The sequence below is a fragment of the Phascolarctos cinereus genome, unplaced genomic scaffold (genome assembly GCF_003287225.1).
Source record: "Phascolarctos cinereus isolate Bilbo 61053 unplaced genomic scaffold, phaCin_HiC Scaffold_9;HRSCAF=440, whole genome shotgun sequence".
In the NCBI taxonomy this organism is placed as follows: Eukaryota; Metazoa; Chordata; class Mammalia; order Diprotodontia; family Phascolarctidae; genus Phascolarctos; species Phascolarctos cinereus.
In genome coordinates this window covers 53968323-53984220 of record NW_027556402.1, presented here as the reverse complement: position 1 = coordinate 53984220, position 15898 = coordinate 53968323, and the positions used below count along the sequence as shown (strand labels likewise).

General features: G+C 37.5%; 1 protein-coding gene across 1 annotated transcript in view; it reads right to left on the bottom strand.

Annotated features, from left to right (window-relative positions):
- The window catches only part of ANK2 (ankyrin 2), a 275508-nt gene that overhangs the window by 42917 nt on the left and 216693 nt on the right, over nucleotides 1–15898 (bottom strand). The window contains 7 exon segments of the mRNA XM_078148698.1: nucleotides 1806–1928; nucleotides 5832–5957; nucleotides 7008–7236; nucleotides 9767–9863; nucleotides 12851–13055; nucleotides 13456–13667; nucleotides 14808–14962. Of these exon segments, the coding sequence (XP_078004824.1) occupies nucleotides 1806–1928; nucleotides 5832–5957; nucleotides 7008–7236; nucleotides 9767–9863; nucleotides 12851–13055; nucleotides 13456–13667; nucleotides 14808–14962 (1147 nt within the window).

The following is a 15898-nucleotide window of genomic DNA, read 5'->3' as shown; positions in this document are numbered from 1 at the left end:
ATTACATATTGCTTCACATATACTTAATATGATTTTTTGTTATAATTCCATGTATAAATATTTTTTGGACCATGACACATTCCACTCATTAGAGATGGATTATGAGATTAATAAATATATGTTAGAATGCTCTGGAGGCACATGCTGAAAACAATTTAGCATAAGAACATTAGTTTTAACTTCAGTTAACCATTGCTACTTAATCAGTAAAGACATACATAAACAGACTGGAAAAAGTAATATTTGATAGACTCCCCATTTTGTCCAATGTACTGATTAGTAAGCAATTCCACAGCACTAGAGTATTGGTTAGGATTACGTTAGAGATGTCTTTTGCCAAAAAAAAAATACATTGCATAAGCACAGTAAACTCTCTGATATTCTATGTCTTGGGACTTTCTATTAAATAATACAATAGTAATGATAGAAATTCATTAGGATAACTCTAGGGCTATATAAGAGGCTGAATTGCCTTATAAATAAAAAAAAGATTAAATGATATTTTAATAACACAAAGTACCTTTTATTACATCCTAATTGTCCAAATTCATATCATTCATACCTGGTTGCTATATGTTAAATGTATTCAATAAAATTGAATTAAGCAGAATATACAAGTCTTTAAGTGTGCTAGATAACAGATCCCTGGTCCTACTCCACATACATGCCCCCATCCTTATTCTCATACTCCTCCAGCACCTCCCAGTGTTAGTGTGAATCTGGTCTTAACGAACACTGATAATGATTATTTCTACTGAGACTTCAACTCTGAAGAATTTAAAAGGGGAAAACTTCAGAGAGAAAACAGGCAGCTGTCTGAAACATCTTGTGTCATGTAGGGAGAAACCAGAGACCCTAAGCCTCTCCCCCTGTACAGTGCATGATATTAAAGTAGAGCTGAAAAAGTCTTTTAGACAATTGAAATTATGTTTATATGTATATGTGTATATACACATTCTCTAACATTAAACATGCAATTCTTTCCATGATGGGATGAAAATATCATGGGATTTCCCTGATTTTAAAGTCTATAAAATTCCTGCAGATGTTCAATTTCTTTCTTTCTCTTTCCTTCCTTCCTTCTCTCTTTTCTTTCTCTTTCCTTCCTTCCTTCTCTTCTTTTTCTTTCTTTCTTTCTTTCTTTCTTTCTTTCTTTCTTTCCTTTCTCTCTCTCTTTCTCTCTCTCTTCTTTCTTTCTTTCTTTCTTTCTTTCTTTCTTTCTTTCTTTCTTTCCTTTCTCTCTCTCTTTCTCTCTCTCTTTCTCTCCCTTCCTCCCTTGGCATTCAGGGTTAAGTGACTTGCCCAGGGTCACACAGCTAGTAAACATCTGAAGCTGGATTTCAACTCAGGTCCTCCTCACTGCAGGGCTGGTGCTCTAACCACTGTACCACCTAGCTACCCCTAGATGTTCTATTTGGGAAGTGGAATGTGATGATATCTTGTTGGGTCTGAATAGATTACTCTGGTTTCAAAATGAAGGAAACATAGGAATCAAGACAATGTAAGTTTCTTTGTTATCAGTTAAAAATGTTAAATTATTGGAACCATAACTTTTGCCCCTCTTCAGTGCTCACAACAATTTTTAAGAAATCTATCCATTTTTAATTCAATTATTTCCTCTGGCAAAAGAATAAAAGTGACTGCTCCTTTTCCCCCCTTAGGTTGAGAGCTAGAAATGGTACTGGGAATTATAAAGAATCAATTCTGTGTGATCACAACTAGGTTGCCTTTGTCTCCCTAAACAAAGCTGGGGAGAATCTAGTCCCACAGTGGTTGAGGTTCTGCTGCAGTAAGTTAGACGGTACCTTAGTATAAAGTGGCAGTGTGATATTTAAATTGCAGATCGCTTGGTGCACCAATCCTCTTGTCGATTTGGGCTCCTTCATAAAGGAAAGTCTTCCACAAGGTTCCTGAGTTGTGTCCCGTACCTACAAGAAGGACAGCACAGAAACAGAGTTTGGAATTTAGACCTACTTCGTTCTTAGCAGACAGTGTCCAAAACCATCAGGAAGGGAAAGTTTTGGGGCAGAGAATCTTCTCTTAATGTGTGTATCTGTATGCATATGTATATGTATACATCTGTGTGTACATGTGTGTGTGTATATATATATATATATTCCTTTATATATGTGTTATATCTATTTTATTTATATATGTATTACATACATAGATATGTATATGCTTATATTACAGACATCTTTATTCATGATATTTGTTTCCAGCCAGGAATCAGAGTTCTATTTTAGACATGACACATTGTAGGTTTTGGTGAAGATCTAAATAACATGTGAGAAAGCATCTTTCAAAAGTAAATGATCTATAATGAAAGAGAATAATTTGTACCGTAATGTACCTTTTAGGAAAATGTCCATTTGGATATCTAGTTTATGGGACTGAATTGTGAAGAATGGAAAATGGTGAAGTAGACAGAGGTAAAGGGAAATGGTGTTTTCTTTTTATTCCGTGGTTTTAATATGTAATTTTTGAACCTTACAGGCTTGTAAACGTGGCTGCCTTAGCTATGTCTTGGATCAGCAAGTCAAGAAACATTTCTTAAGCACTCCTATGTGCCAAGCCCTGTGCTAAGTACCACCTTGGAGAGACAAGTCAAGGAAAGCTTCTGGTTTTTGTGAAAAGAAGAAGAGAGAAGATAGAACTTTTGGCAGGCAGTCTCATTTTTTTCTGTGAAATATGAGACAATATTCTCAGATGCGAAAGTGGAAGGAGGATTTGGAAAATGACTGTGGAAAGTGGGATAATGAATCAGTTATAGGGAGGTGTAAAAGAATTAACCTGTATGTATAGAGGCTGGAGAAAAAGATTTTGAGCCAGGTACTGAACTCACTGGGGAAGGGGAGTGTCCTGGAGGTCGGGAGACAAATGCTAGCAGAGGGGTTAGGGAAGGCTTCCTATAGAAGGTGGGATTTTAGTTGGGACTTAACGGAAGCCAAGGAGGTCAGTAGGCAGAACATTCCAGGCAAGGGGAACTTGAACCAACTGGAGTTGAGAAATGGGGTGGCTTCTTTATGTAACAGCCAGGAAGCCACTGTCACTGGATTGAAGAGTATGTGTTGGGGAATGAGGCATAAAAACCCTGGAAAGATAGGAGGAGGAGGGGTTATAAAGGGCTTTGAATGCCAAATAGAGCATTTTGTATTTGAATATGGAGGTGCTAGTGAGCCACTGGAGTTTGAGTATGTGTGGAGACTTGAAGTAGACAAGACCCACAAGCAGCTATTGCAATAATCCAAGCATGAAGTGATGAGGGCCTGCCTTAGAGTGGGGGAAGTGTCAAAGAAGAGAAGGGGTCATATATGAGAGATGTTGCAAAGGTAAAATCAGCAGGCCTTGGCAATAGTTTGCATAGAGGTGGTGGTGAGAGATAGTGAGGAGGCCAGCCTGAGTGGCTGGGAGGATGGTGGTGCCCTTGACAGTAATAAAAATATTTGGAAAGGAGTAGATTTTTTGGGGGGGAATGAGTTTAGTTAAAGGTATCTGATAGGTAGTTGGAGATGTGAAATTTGAGAATTATCACCATAGAGATAGCAATTAAATCCATAGGAACTGATCAGATTACCAAGTGTACTATAGAGGGAGAAGAGAAGCGGGCCCAGGACAAAACCTTGTGGGACCCCTACAATCAAAGGGTGTGATTTGGAAGAGAAATCAGCAAAGGAGAACCAGGAATAGTCTGATAGGAGGGAGGAGAACGTGGTGTCCCAAAAACCTAGAGAGAAGAGAGTGTCAAAGGCTACTGAAAGGCTGAAATCAAGCAAAAGGCACATTTCCTAGGTTCTTGACAATTTGAAAACAGACCATTGGAATTGATGACTAAGGGATCATGGGTAACTTTGGAGAGAACAATTTAAGAGGGATGATAATGTTGGGAATTGGACACATGTATGGTGTATGTATGATGGACTTTTGAAGAGTTTAGTTACAAAGGGCCAGAAGTGATAGAGGATTGTAGAGGAAGCAACCTGTTGGAGGAGACAAGATGGAATATCACTTGAACAAGTGATAACAAGGGTTAGCCTTGGTAAGGGGTAGGGCCACTTCATCATGTGAGACAGGGGTGAAGGAAGAGAGCATACCAGAAAGGCACCTGAGTGATAGGAGAAGAGGGAGGTCAGAGTGAATGGCCTCAACATTTTCTGTAAAATAGGAAAGGTTCTCAGCTGAGAGGGTGAGGAATGTTTTAGGAGGGATAAAAGGTATGGAAGAATGGAATAGTGAGTTGATAAAGGAGGTATAGCAAGATTTCCTAGCAGCAGTAAGGGCCCAGTTGAAGTTGTGTAATCCAAATCTTTGGTGGACCCTGTCAGAATGATCATGTGATTTTCTTCACCTTCATACACGTTAAGTACATGTGTAAGAGTAAATGTTGGGAGTGACCTAAGGCTGAGGCTTGGTAGAGCAGTCAACAGAATGATAAGGGGGCTAGGGATTCACAAGAGGAGGAGTGTAGAGTCAAATTGGCTCACTAAGAAGGTCAAGAGGGGGAAAGAGTGGCTATTGCAGGAGAGATAGCCTAGGAGAGAATTGAGGGGTTAAGGGATTGGAGGTCATGGTGTGAACAAAGAGCAAAGTTTTGTAAGGGAAGGGAGAGATGACAAGACTAAGGGTATGACCATCTTTGTGTAGAGTGGAGAAATAGCTCATAGGAAGCAAGTAGGGTAAAAAAATCTGTTGCTTAGGGGGTTTGAGGAAGAGTCAATATATAAGTTGAAGTCTCCTATTATGAGGGTGGGGGTTGGGGAGGAGAGGAAAATGGTGAGTCATGAACCGAACTCTATGAGAAAGGAAGGAAAGTGATCTGGGTGTTGATAGACAACAGCTACTAAGATTTTGATTGGGTGGGAGATATGAATATTATGAATCTCAAAAGAAGAAAGGTTAGTAAGTGATGGAAGGAGGGAGAGAACATGGAAGTGTCAACAAGGAGCAAGGAATATTCTGACTCTTCCCACCTTTACTAGTGTTCTGAGGAGAATGAAGAAAGATAAAACCAGTACTGGAAAGGGTAGCCAGCGAGGCTGTGCCATTTGGGTAGGAGCCAGGTTTCAGTAATTTGTTAGTAGATGGAAGGAGTAGAAGAAGAAAAGATTAAGGATGAAAGGAAGTTTGTTGCCTATAGAACAGGCATTCTAAAGGGCACAGTGAAAGGGCTGGGTCATGTTTGTTTGAAAATTTGACATAGGAGGGTGGAAAATGGGATCTGGAAGATGATCTATGGGAGTTAAGAATCACTGGATGCAAAAAGCTGTGAGACTTCGTCATTCTCTTAAAAGAGAACCTCTCTTAAAAGAATGAAATTGAAGGATCTGTTCAATCATACACAGTTTTGAAAATACAAATTTAACAATGCTTAATTGTGAAATTTAATCACTAGTCAGCTAGGTGATGCAACAGATAGAGTGTTGGGCCTAGGGTCAGGAATATCTGAGCTCAAATGCAGCCTCAGACACCAAACAGCTGTGTGCCCCTGGGCAAATGAAAAATAGGGATAATAGCAGCACCTACCTTGCAGGATTATGAAAATTAAATGAGATAATATTTGTAAAGCACTTAGTAGGCACTACATAAAAAGCTTATTCACTTCCCTAATAAAACTCATTTAAAAAAAACAACATTAAGGAGTCCTCTGCTAAGTCATATCATTTCAGTTCAAAAAGCAATGGAAGTTAGCTATAAATATAAATCTGCTCTATATGCTTAAAGCTATTCTATGACTCTAGGAAAAATGCCATAATATGAAAACAAAGATAAACTATTCCCCACTACCATGAATTACCTTAAGTTTACAACTTTCTCAGCATTTATGCCATTACCTTGACAAACAGTGGAAGTCTGTTTTCTTTGAAGGCAAAAAAACTGAATATGTGATGTTGACCACTCTTTGTCAGTGGTACTAGATTCCCAAAGCAGTCCACGTAGATAGGTTTTCCTTCTAATACCTATGGGAGAATTGCAGGGAAAGGAGTGGAGAACATGTTAAGGTAAGTGGAGTTTTATTTGTTTGGTGAAGATATAACTGGGCATTCACCTAGAATTGAATACTCCCAGAGCATATATGCACCTACCATGACTTTTAGATTGTCCATAATAATTTAAATTAATATGATGCAAGACATCTGGTGTTACCTACCCATTTTATAACCATTTGGAAGTTTCAAATGATTAGAACCATTTGAAGTCTCTGCAAATGCTACTCCTTGCTTTTCGATGTGCTATAGAAAAATAGCACTGACTGTAAAGACCCCAGTATTTTTAAAAAATGAATAAAGCTTTCTTGTTAATGAAACTAAAATTACTAAACTGAGTTACTTCGGCACCATTGAGATTCAGATTATGCTGCTAGCCAGATAAATTATAGTGTTAAACTATATTAAAGAGAAAAGTTTATTGGTTAAAAAAATACTCCACTCCTAAATTCAACATAAGGTTCTCAGCAACTTGAAAACTTAAAAACAATAACCTAATTTTTAAGGGGCATGATTCACTACTCATCCTAATGGAAACGTCTGCGATAGATGTCTATATTCTGCTCCAGCCTTTGACCTTTACTCTGTATGTATCTCTCTACTTCAAATGTGTTTCTTGTAAACAACATATTGTAGGATTAGGGTTTTTAATCCACACTTCTATCTGATTCTGTTCTATGGGAGAGTTAATCCCATTCTATTTTGCAATTTTTTGAAGATTTTACAAAGACAACACTTTTTTCCCTGTAGGACCCAACAACCCCAGCATCTACTAAAAATCACGCTCACTCCATAGAAGTATTGACTATAAAAGCTCATAGGAATTTTGGAGCCACTTTTAACCCAGTAGTCGATAGGTCTGTAACCATCCAAACCAGTAGATGAAGTGAACCCCAGTACTACCGGACAAAGCTATGGTTATTTTGTTTTGTTCAGTCTGGACTCATCTTATTTTCATTCTGCTTTCAATCTATTTAGGTTGGATAGTTACAAGGGGTCCATCTGGCTTTGTGCATCCAGTACCTCCACATCCCTGCTCCTGGCGACCTCAGCAAAGTTCTCCTGTTGTTCTAGAGTCTTGTCCACTTTGTCATCAGTCATGCAGAAGCATCGCAACCGTGCTTCGATGGGATCCTGTGATTTGGCAAACACTACAAATTTGGCCATATAGGGTACGCAGATAATCTCTCTATACACTTGGGAAGCAAAAGTAACAGATTCCTGAATTTGTCGACAGTCTATCAACCAGAACCTAAAGAAAGAAACAACATAAAACTAGTAAGTACTTCACTCATTGTAGTTGTTCAATAAATGCAGAGTGGAGATGGATGAAATATGATCACATCTTTAAGGAAAAGTTCTTGAATATTTTAGTTGTCCCTTTAAGGGGAAGGGGCTTCTTTCATAAATCATCTGAAAGTTTGTACTATTAAGAACGTTGCAAGAGTTTTAAAAAGACCTTTATAACCTTGACCTTTTCCTTTGGTCAGTTCTCAAAAAAATGTTTTACCTATGAAACAACTTAAATTTATATTACATACCCCCAACACCAATCGATGGTAAATACAAAACTGCATTTCCTCTCCGTAACCTGTGTCTCCTCAACTTGTCAATCACTATCAGGAATCAAAGAATTTTAAAGTGGTGGAAGATACTGTTAGGATTAACTAGTTTGACCCCTGAGTTATACAGAAGAGGTAACAGCCTTATTACAGTAGAGGGAAAAGGGAGGGAGGGAGGCAAGAATTGTTTGGGCCTTACTTTCACCAGATTTGGCTCAAAGAGGGAATAGTATATACTTTCAGTTGCTTATAGAAATCTATCTTACTCTACAGAGGAGGAGAAAGAAAAGGGAGAAAGTGGTCAGAACCAAAATATTGGTGAGGGGGGAAAGGGTGAAAGGAGAAAGAAAAGTATAAATGGGGGGGGGAAACAGTATGGAGAGAAATACACAGTAATCATAACTGTGAATGGGATGAATTCTCCCATAAAACAGAAGCAGATAGAGAACGGATTAAAAACCATACTCCTATAATATGTTGTTTACAAGAAACATATTTGAAGCAGAAAGATACACAGAGTTAAAAGTAAAAGTCTAGAACAGAATATATTATGCTTCAGCTGAAGTAAAAAAAAGCAGGAACAGCAATCCTGACCTCAGACAAAGCAAAAGCAAAAATAGATCTAATAAAAAGAGATAAGGAAGGAAACTACATCTTGCCAATAGTATCATAGGCAATTAAGTAAAATCAGTACTAAACATATGCACAAAGTGGTATAGCATCCAGGAGAAGTTCAGGGAGTTACAGGAAGAAAGACAGCAAAACTATATAGGGGATCTCAACCTACCCCTCTCAGTACTAGATAATTATAACCACAAAAATAAACAAGAAATAAATTAAGGAGGTGAATAGAATTTTAGAAAAGCTACATATGGTAGGCCTCTGGAGAAAATTGAATGGGAATAGAAAGGAATATACTTTTTTCCCAGCAGCACATTGCACCCACACAAATATTGAGCATATACTAACTAGGGCATAAAAACCTCATAATCCAAAGCAGAAAGGAAAAATATTAAATGCATTCTTTACAGACCATGATGCAATAAAAATTACATGTAATAAAGAGCTATGGAAAGATAGATTAAAAATTAATTGGAAACTAATCCTGAAGAATGAGTGTGTCAAACAACAAACCATAGATACAATAACTTCATCAAAGAGAATGACAATAATGAGACAACATACCAAAACACTTTTTAGGGGAAATTTTATATCTCTAAATGCTTACATGAATAAAATAGAGAAATAAGAGATCAATGAATTGGGCATGCAACTAAAAAAATCTAAAATTTTAAAATCCCCAATTAAATACCAAATTAGAAATGCTGAAAATCGAAGGAGAGATTAATAAAGTTGAAATTAAGAAAACTATTGAAGTAATAAATAAAACTAAGAGCTGAATAGTAGCACCTCCCTCATAAAACTGTATGAGACTCAGATATGCGAAGTATTTTGCAACCCTTAAAGTTCTATATGAATGCTACAAGTATATGTAAGGAATATTTTAAAAACAACAAAAAAACCTCATACGGATAACTGGTTGCTTTTAATACGCTGGGCAGCCAGGTGTTGCAGTAGATGAGTGTCAGGCTTAGAGTCAGGAAGACTCATCTTCCTGAATACACATCTGGCTTCAGACACTAGTTGTATGACCCTGAGCAAGTCACTTTACCTTGTTTGCCTCAGTTTCCTGGAGAAGGAAATAGCAAGCCCCTCCTGTATCTTTGCAAGAAAATCCCAAAATGGGGTCACAAAGAATCTGACACAACTCAACAACTTTCTTATACTCCTGCAGTTTCTCCAGTTTTGCAAATCAACTGTTGTGTGTAGGAACAAACTTTTGAAGGCCCTTTACATTTTGTTTTAAAATTGTGAGTTATCATTCATAGGATATTCACTCATATACTTTTGTTGTTTTAAGCAATGTTGGTCATTTTGCTGACAGCAGGAAACTCATGTTTAAGACCTGTGAGTCTTTGGAAAAGTCTACTGGATGCTTCTCAAATCATAACAAGTTAGAATGGGAAGCTATCCGTTTTCCTTATATTGGACTCTAATGGGACATGTTTTTCATTATGTCATCACTATTAGTTCTCCTGAGAAATCTAACTTAACATATAAAATTAAACCCACTGTACATAAGAAAGTATCTAGTCTTTTTCTCAGAGAGAATGGAATAAAACAAAGTCAGGAGCAGGGACTTCCTGTGCATCACCATACCTGGCAGACACATTAGTTGTAAAGGAAACACATTCATTGACAAATGTGAGTGGTGTGGTCCCTGTGATATCTTCCCACTGTGCTGGAGTCGTTCCACCTGAAATAATAACAATTGCAGACAAACAAAAATTAAGGATCAGAAAAAGCTCCATCCACAGGATTATAAGAGATAGGGCTGAGATAGTTACATGCCAAGGATCATTGTGGTATCAGTTTTATAATTAAAATTTTGGCTTAAACATTAATTGTTAGCCCCTGAAGACTATATTTGAATCAGGTACATTTTCCAATTAAACAAATACCTGGCCAAAGTGGAGACTATTAATTCTACATCAGTAGAAGTATTAATATATAAACATTTATAATTTTTTTTCCTATTAGAGATTTGATAGCACAATTAACCTTGCTGAGCATTTTGAGTAAATATGGAAAAACCAGAGGTTCCAGAATGCTGTGTGCATACCATGCCAAAGCAACCTATGGTATTCTTAATCATCTATCAATCCATAAGGATTAAGTGCTGGCTTACTTTGTCCTGAACACTGTGCTAAGGGTTGAGGATACAAAGAAAGGCAAAAATATGGTCCCTTAGCTGAAGGAGCTTGCATTCTAATGAGGGAAATATTTAAATGTGTGTATATATATAAGTTGTACTCCTACATATCAAGCAGATATTTAGGAAGTGCTAAAAAGGGACGCCCTAAATAACATTATTTTTAAAAAGATGGTTTTCTTTTTAAACAGATAGGAATCAGACAGTTAAGAACATGGAAGTCATTGCCAAATCAACAATGACTTGTTATAATATAATCAAAATCAATAACTAATGAAAATGAGAATATGCACCAAAAGTAATTCCAACCTGACCTACTTAAATGTTCCATTACTGCCCTGAATCTGAAATGGATAAAACAACAGACCCTCCTCATTTCCTAAAGAAGTATAACTGACATAAATCAAACACAGTTTCCTTGCCAAGGCAACCCCTATTTAGAACATGAAATTATTTTTAAAGTTATATGGAGAAGGGGGGTGATTATAACAGTATTGCCTGGAAAAATATATTTACAGAAAGCTTGGCAAGAGACCTAAGTTAAGACAAAGCATACTGAAGACATTTAATAATGAACTGGAAGGACAATAAAAATATTGTTTCTTTTTCATTTGCCTTTTCTCGGTCCTCATTTTTCTTGACCTCTCTGCAATAGACAACACTGCTCTCCATCTATTCCTTTTGGTTATATTCTCCTTTCTGGGTTTTTACGATGCTGCTCTGTTGTGATTCATTTCCTATCAGACCATGCTGGTCTTTACAGGCTCATCATTCATGACTTGCCCCCTGTGCATGGACACACCCTGGAGTCCTATCCTGGGCCCTCTTCTCTTTTTCTTTGTATTCTTTTGATGATCTCAACAGTTCTAACGGACACAAATATCATCTATATATAGGGGACTCACAAATCTTCAGATCACACTTTAGTATCTATCTCCAACTGCCTGATATCTCTGCCTTGACGTCCAAGAGGTACCTCAAATTCAATTAGTCTAAAATAGAATTCATTCTCTTTCCTCCCCAATATATTCCTCCTACAAACTTCCAATTTCTGTCAGTAGCACTTTTATTCTTCTAATCACCAAGGTTTTCAATATTGGAGTCATTCTTGACTCTTCATGCCCAATCAAACTTTACAGCCAATTGCTTCCCAAGTCTTGCTGATTCACATTCCCACCTATTCATACCACAACCACTTTAATTCACTCCCTCATCACCTCTTACCTTGAGTACTGCAATAACTTCCCAAATGGTCTCCATGCCATCATTTCCTCCTTTCTCTAACCCATCCTTCACTTAACTGACAAAACAATATTCTTAAATTTCAGGCCTGATCATGTCATTTCTCTGCTCAAGAAGATTCAGTGATTTCCTTTCATATAAAATACAAACTCCTCTGTTGGGCATTAAAAACTCTTCATGAGCTCTTTCCAGACAGACTGCATGCAACTCCTTTCCAAACATTCTGTGTTCTGGCCAAACTGGCCTGTTTTCTGTTGCCCATACATTCCATCTCTTGACTCTATTCCTTTATAAAGTCTATCTCCTATATCTGCAATGGTCTTCCTCCTGACCTCTAGCTCCCTTCAAGGCCATATTCCATCTCCTTCAAAAAGCCTGTCCTGTTTATCTCAGCTGTTAATATCTCCATTGCTATGTGTTTATTTTACTATAAATCCTTAATTATATGTTCTAACCCCTCCAGTAGAGAGTAAGCTCCTTGAGGGCAGGGACTGCTTCATTACATTTTCATCCCCAGCTCCCTGGACAGTGTTTGCTACTTAGCAGTCACTTAATGTTGATTCATAGCACTTACGCAAATTACCATTTTGTATCATTTCTGATTGCATTTGCAAGAAGATTGTACTTAAGACAGGATAAAAAGGGATACATAGATTATAATCTGTACCACTGGATTAACTATCCCATCCATCAAGGAATGGCACCCCAAAATACCTCAGAGTTGTTTGCCTGATTTTTTCTTTCAAATGAGTTAGCGTTATGTGGATACAGGCTATTTTCTGAGCAAGCTGGTCTATGGCATGTGTCTAAATCTACATCAATATATCGTCCACATAACAAAATTAAAAGTGAAAAAGGGGGAAATTTGAGTCATTAATAAATAAACTTCAGCACTGAAAAAATAAATTCTGTTAAAATGATCATTCATATAGACACATCTAAAGATGGAAAAGATTCTGAATTGTAAAGTTTCGCTTTAAAAAGCTGAGCAACAGATCATTGTAATTACTTTTTTTCCCTCTAAGATATAAAAGAAAACCTTCACCAGGTGATGACTAATTAAAATTTCTTTAGTCCATGTTTCTATAGTTCTTTCATTTAGCACCTATCTCCAAGGGTTGTTGTGAGGATGAGATTAAATAATAATTGTCAGGCACTTAGCACAGTGCCTGGCATGTAATAACTACTAAATAATTATTAGCTAGTATTATTTAAATAGTATAAGGCAAGCTAAGTCAGCATTTTCATGCATCTAGCATAAATTCAGTGGAGATGTCTTTATAACTCACCTGTTATGCTGCATAGTAACCTTAAAGTAGGTGTATCACCCCCGAAACCATTCAGCATGCCGTCACTGGAGGCTTTGGGGACAGGAATTGTCATTGTGATTGGCTTGTGAAATTTTCTTCTTCTGGGTTCCAAAGTGACTATTGGACTGAAAGTAGCTTTATTGCCCAGGATCTTCCTAATGAGTTCATTGTGCATAGGTTGGGCCTTTCCAAAGCGAGGGAAAAACATTGAAAATAAAATTTAACACTGAATCATATTATGCAACATCTCTCAACCCCCCTAAAACCCAATCCTCTACCTCTTCCTAAATGTTAGTTTGATTTATTTCTGAAGTAATTTTACAGAAAGCTTCATTATCTAAATTCACACGAGTGTTCATATTTTCAAAGAGCTTTGTGATTAACTGTATATTACTGAGTGTACCTCTAATACCTTTACAGATTTTATTAGCATAACCAAATTCATATAAGAGATAGTGCAGGATAACACGGCCTGGTATGCTGTGGTCCATGGGGTCACAAAGAGTCAGACGTGTCTGAATTGACTGAACAACCACAAAACCCAAATTCTTCAGAATTGTTGGCATGCCAAATGCTATAGATACCTGCAAACCAACACGGATCCGCTTTGTTAGCGCTCCCTCAGGGAACACAGCCTGCACTTGGGACACCACGGTACTGCTTAGCACACCTCCCTCTGGTCCGATCAAATTGCTGTCCTGCTTGATACGGGACACCACGGCAAAGTACTGTGGGAAGTCTCTGGTGATGATGCGACATATACGCTTCTTTTCCAAATCTTCTGGGCTATCGAGCACTGAGACAAGAAATGACCCATTTTTACAAATCGAGGATATCTTAAAGAAAATATTTTCATGTATTTGGGCCTGTGAGAATAATCTAAAGTAAAGAGAGGTCACAAGAAAAATGAAAATAGCAGGACCTCTCCACCCTAGTCCAGTACTGTATTTTAACTTTCTACTTCTTTTTTTTTTTTTGGTTGGGCAATAGGGGTTAAGAGACTTGCCCAGAGTCACACAGCTAGTAAGTGTTATGTGTGTCTGAGGCTGGATTTGAACTCAAGTCCTCCTGAGTCCAGGGACGGTGCTCGATCCACTGCTAACTTTCTACTTCTAACGGGAGAATTTAAAGAAAGAACAGTGGTCTTAAAATTATTTACAAAGGCAACAGAGGGATGATGCCTTGAAAAATTTTGCTTTACAAATGAGGAAATTACGATTTTCTCATGTTCACCTAAACTAGTAAATGTCACAGCCAGAATTCAAACCCAGGTCTCTAATTCCAAATCTAGCACTTTCCTCCCCACACTGAAGTGTTTGCAGCATATCATCATTGCAATGTTTATCTTTGATTCTTATAACTCCAACTTTTTTTTTTTAAGATTAAAAAGTAGATCTGTCAGGTCATAGAAAGTTGATGAGTAATGAAGAATGGTATTCATCTCCTAACAGCAAAGAGAAATGAAATGTGCAGAATGATAAACACACTTTTGGAAATGAACAGTGTGAGAATTTGTTTTATCTTGACTACATGTGCATATCTGTCTAAAAGGTTATTTTGTTCCCTTCCAGGGAGTGGAGGATAGAGAAAATAAATCTTGTTAATATTTTAAAAGAAAATTTAATTTAAAAAAATTAAATGAGATCAAACTGCTTTAGGGCAACTAGGTGGCACAGTGGACAGAATGCCAGGCCTGAAGTCAGGAAGACTTGAGTTCAAATTTCACCTCAGACACTTACTAGTTGGTGACCTTAGACAAGTCACTTAACACTATTTATCTCAGTTTCCTCATCTGTAAAATGAGCTAGGGAAGGAAATGGTATCTTTGCCAAGAAAACTCTAAATGCGGTCATAAAGAGTCAGACTGGAAAAAAAAGATTAAAAACTGTTTTAATGCTTTCATCTTTGCCTCTTTTGAACTATAAGAACTCATTACCTTCATCCATACCATTGAGGATTTCATTCAATTCATCCTCTGTGTATTCACAATAATGCTCTTTCCAGCTGTCTCCATTTTCACTTCGAAGAATCACCAGTTCCCTCTCTTTTCCTCGAAGGGCCGCGAAATGAGGGATCTCCACAATTACAGGCCTGGTACAGCAACATAGGATGTTAAATATGGGGAAGAGCTCCCCAGGGGTAAAGTAAGAAGTTCTATTCTGTCTGTTCCAAAGAGACCTGGAATGACTCTCTTTCTAGTGGCAGGCACATCATGGACGGCTATCAGAGTGAGGAACTACTCCCACCCTCACCCACCCTCCCAAGCCTCAAGTAAATGTTGCCTTAAGTCAAATGGTGCTATACTATGAATGCATGTGTGAATCCTGGACCCATCATTTTGTAAATATGTGGAAAATACATTTAATCAAATAAACTCATGGGCAGCTCTACGATTTCTATTTGTCTTTAAAACATTTTAAACAAGGTACAGGGTGGCAGACGAGAAAGGACAAATGGTAGTTTAAGAGGGAAAATGGCTGGCTTGTATGCTTCACAGGTTGATGTTCTTAACTACAGATAAGGTGATGTGGAAAGATTTCATTATTTATGGAGAGTCATGCATTCATGGATTGCTTGTATTTTCTCCAATCAAGGAAAAAAATAGGCATATCTCCACAATATGAAACTAACAAATGGGAATGATCAACTCTGCCCAATTGTGTCATATGCCTATTATCATTAACTTCCACTGGATGCACTATCCCATAGAGAGTATTGGCTTTTTTTTTTTTTTAACGTTATACGCTCTTAGCATACAAGGTTTCCTTACGGCTTCTGATTCAAATCCAGGTTGCTTTGCTACAGACTTTACATTCAATCCGACAACACCATAAATGGCACATAGTACAACTAGGCAGATCTCATGCTTGAACGAAAAAAAAAGTCACAGAACTTCAAGAAAAAAAGGTATTAAAACATATCACTCAAAACACAACAACAAAAAATAACCACACGCCACAAGAGTCAGAAATGGCCCGCTAAAGGTAGATATACAGAATTTAAATCATATAGAGGGACAGTGTCATG